This window comes from Vipera ursinii (genome assembly GCF_947247035.1).
Source record: "Vipera ursinii genome assembly, chromosome: 1".
In the NCBI taxonomy this organism is placed as follows: domain Eukaryota; kingdom Metazoa; phylum Chordata; class Lepidosauria; order Squamata; family Viperidae; genus Vipera; species Vipera ursinii.
This window is the reverse complement of record NC_139512.1, coordinates 169792498-169794469: the sequence shown is the minus strand read 5'-3', so window position 1 is coordinate 169794469 and position 1972 is coordinate 169792498. Positions and strand designations below refer to the sequence as shown.

Genomic DNA, 1972 nt, shown 5'->3' with positions numbered 1-1972 from the left:
TCGTGCACTCATGGCTTCAACAAATAGCTACAGGGGGTGTCTTTATGATAAGTCAAGCAGGATCTGTTTGTTCTGTTAGCAACTCTTCCCCACCAATCTGTTTCTGTGAAAAAAATAAATATCAATAAATTCAGCCATTCCTTGCTATTCTCCGTGTGAACTCTAGCCCAGGTTCTACTTTGTGTTTTTTTCCCCTCAAGAAAATCTACTCTAAACCCTAATAATCCCTTAGTTTTGTGCATATTCCTATGGGGAAAAGAAATGAAGAAAATGATATACCAGCCTTGGCAACCTAAATAAGGAATGAGCCATGACACCTGCAGCACATCACAATACATGGGCAAGTTGTATAATACTCCTGCCTTAAGCCCCCAGAGGGAACATGGGAGGGGGTGAAGAGCAACATCAAGCACACACAATGGGTTAAAGCCTTCAATCCTTGCTTTAATATCTAAGTCCCGGGCACGCCCAGCAGAGCTCTCCAAGACATCCTGCACCATGTCAAAGAGTTCTGGAGGGGACAGATGGCTAAATGAGCTTGGCTACAAGCTGGGCCAAACACTGGGGGAGGGCAGCTATTCAAAAGTAAGGGTAGCCACCTCAGCCAAGTACAAAGGCCCTCTAGCCATCAAAGTAGTAGATCGACGCCGGGCACCCCCTGATTTTGTACACAAGTTTCTCCCACGTGAGCTGTCCATCTTACGGGCAATTCGTCATCCCAACATTGTACGTGTTTTTGAATTCATTGAAGTTTGCAATGGGAAACTTTATATTGTGATGGAAGCTGCTTCAACTGACTTGCTACAGCTGGTGCAACAACTGGGGAAGCTACCCTGCATCCCGGAAGCTCGAGACATCTTCCTCCAAGTGGTGAGTGCTGTACGCTACTTGCATGATCGGAATTTGGTGCATCGGGACCTTAAATGTGAAAATGTACTACTCACTGCAGATGGACGTCGAGCAAAGCTGACTGACTTTGGCTTTGGCAGGGAGTCACGCGGGTATCCGGATCTGAGCACTACATACTGTGGCTCTGCTGCCTATGCCTCCCCAGAAGTGCTGCTGGGCATTCCCTATGATCCCAAGAAGTATGATGTGTGGAGTCTGGGAGTAGTGCTGTATGTGATGGTTACTGGATGCATGCCTTTTGATGACAGCCACATCCATAGTATGCCCCGCCGCCAAAAGAAGGGGGTGTTCTATCCAGAAGGTCACCCTCCCTTACCTGAACCCTGCAAATCTCTCATTGCCCAGTTGCTTCAGTTTAGTCCAGCTTCCCGACCTGCAGTAGGACAAGTGGCCAAAAACAGCTGGCTGAAAGGAGGAACTGTAAACAAAGAAACCTCTTCTAAGTAACTCTGACCTAGGACCATTGAACACAGCTGGAGCTTTGATCTCATTCAGCAGTTGCAAGGAAAACAAACCAATGCTAATGCATTATGGACAAGGGTGGAACTCCAGTGCAAGCTGGGGTTACAGAAAGAGGAAAGAACTCACCTGCAACATTCAGACAACCATTCTGGATTACAGGAGAAAGACTGACACAACAGTATGAAGTTGAAGGAGACTGAATTCAAGGACTTCCATGATAGTAGGAGAGGCAGTGCAACAGTGATTGGAACAACACCCCAAACCTTGCACAAATGGGCAACAGTGCAACCTGTGGCAGACAAAACGAACTGTGACCCTTGCCAAAAGACTTGGACATCATCACAGAAACTACACTTGCCAATGCGTAGGTGAGGCAATGAGACTTACAACATAATGTTGTCTGAAGTCTAATTCACAAATAAACCCTGAAGTTTCCATCTGTTGACTTCCAGGCTTTTAGTCCTTTGCACCCTGGGTTTCTTCCCTTTAGTTAATTCAGGGTAGAGTCAGGGCAACTGGATGCTGAGCATTTACTGACCAGATGCCCTTCCTGACACCTACACGGTGTTCGCAGATATTTTTTTTCTTTGCACACTAGAAG

The 1972-nt window shown here is 46.5% G+C and overlaps 1 protein-coding gene across 1 annotated transcript; it reads left to right on the top strand.

Moving 5' to 3' along the window:
- Window positions 1-498: 498 nt before the first annotated feature.
- Window positions 499-1356, top strand: LOC310632947 (testis-specific serine/threonine-protein kinase 6-like; the record flags this gene model as incomplete). Its single annotated transcript, XM_083350401.1, has 1 exon — window positions 499-1356. The coding sequence occupies one exon, from the start codon at window positions 499-501 to the stop codon at window positions 1354-1356; it is 858 nt and encodes a 285-aa protein (XP_083206527.1).
- Between the last annotated feature and the right edge of the window lie 616 nt (window positions 1357-1972).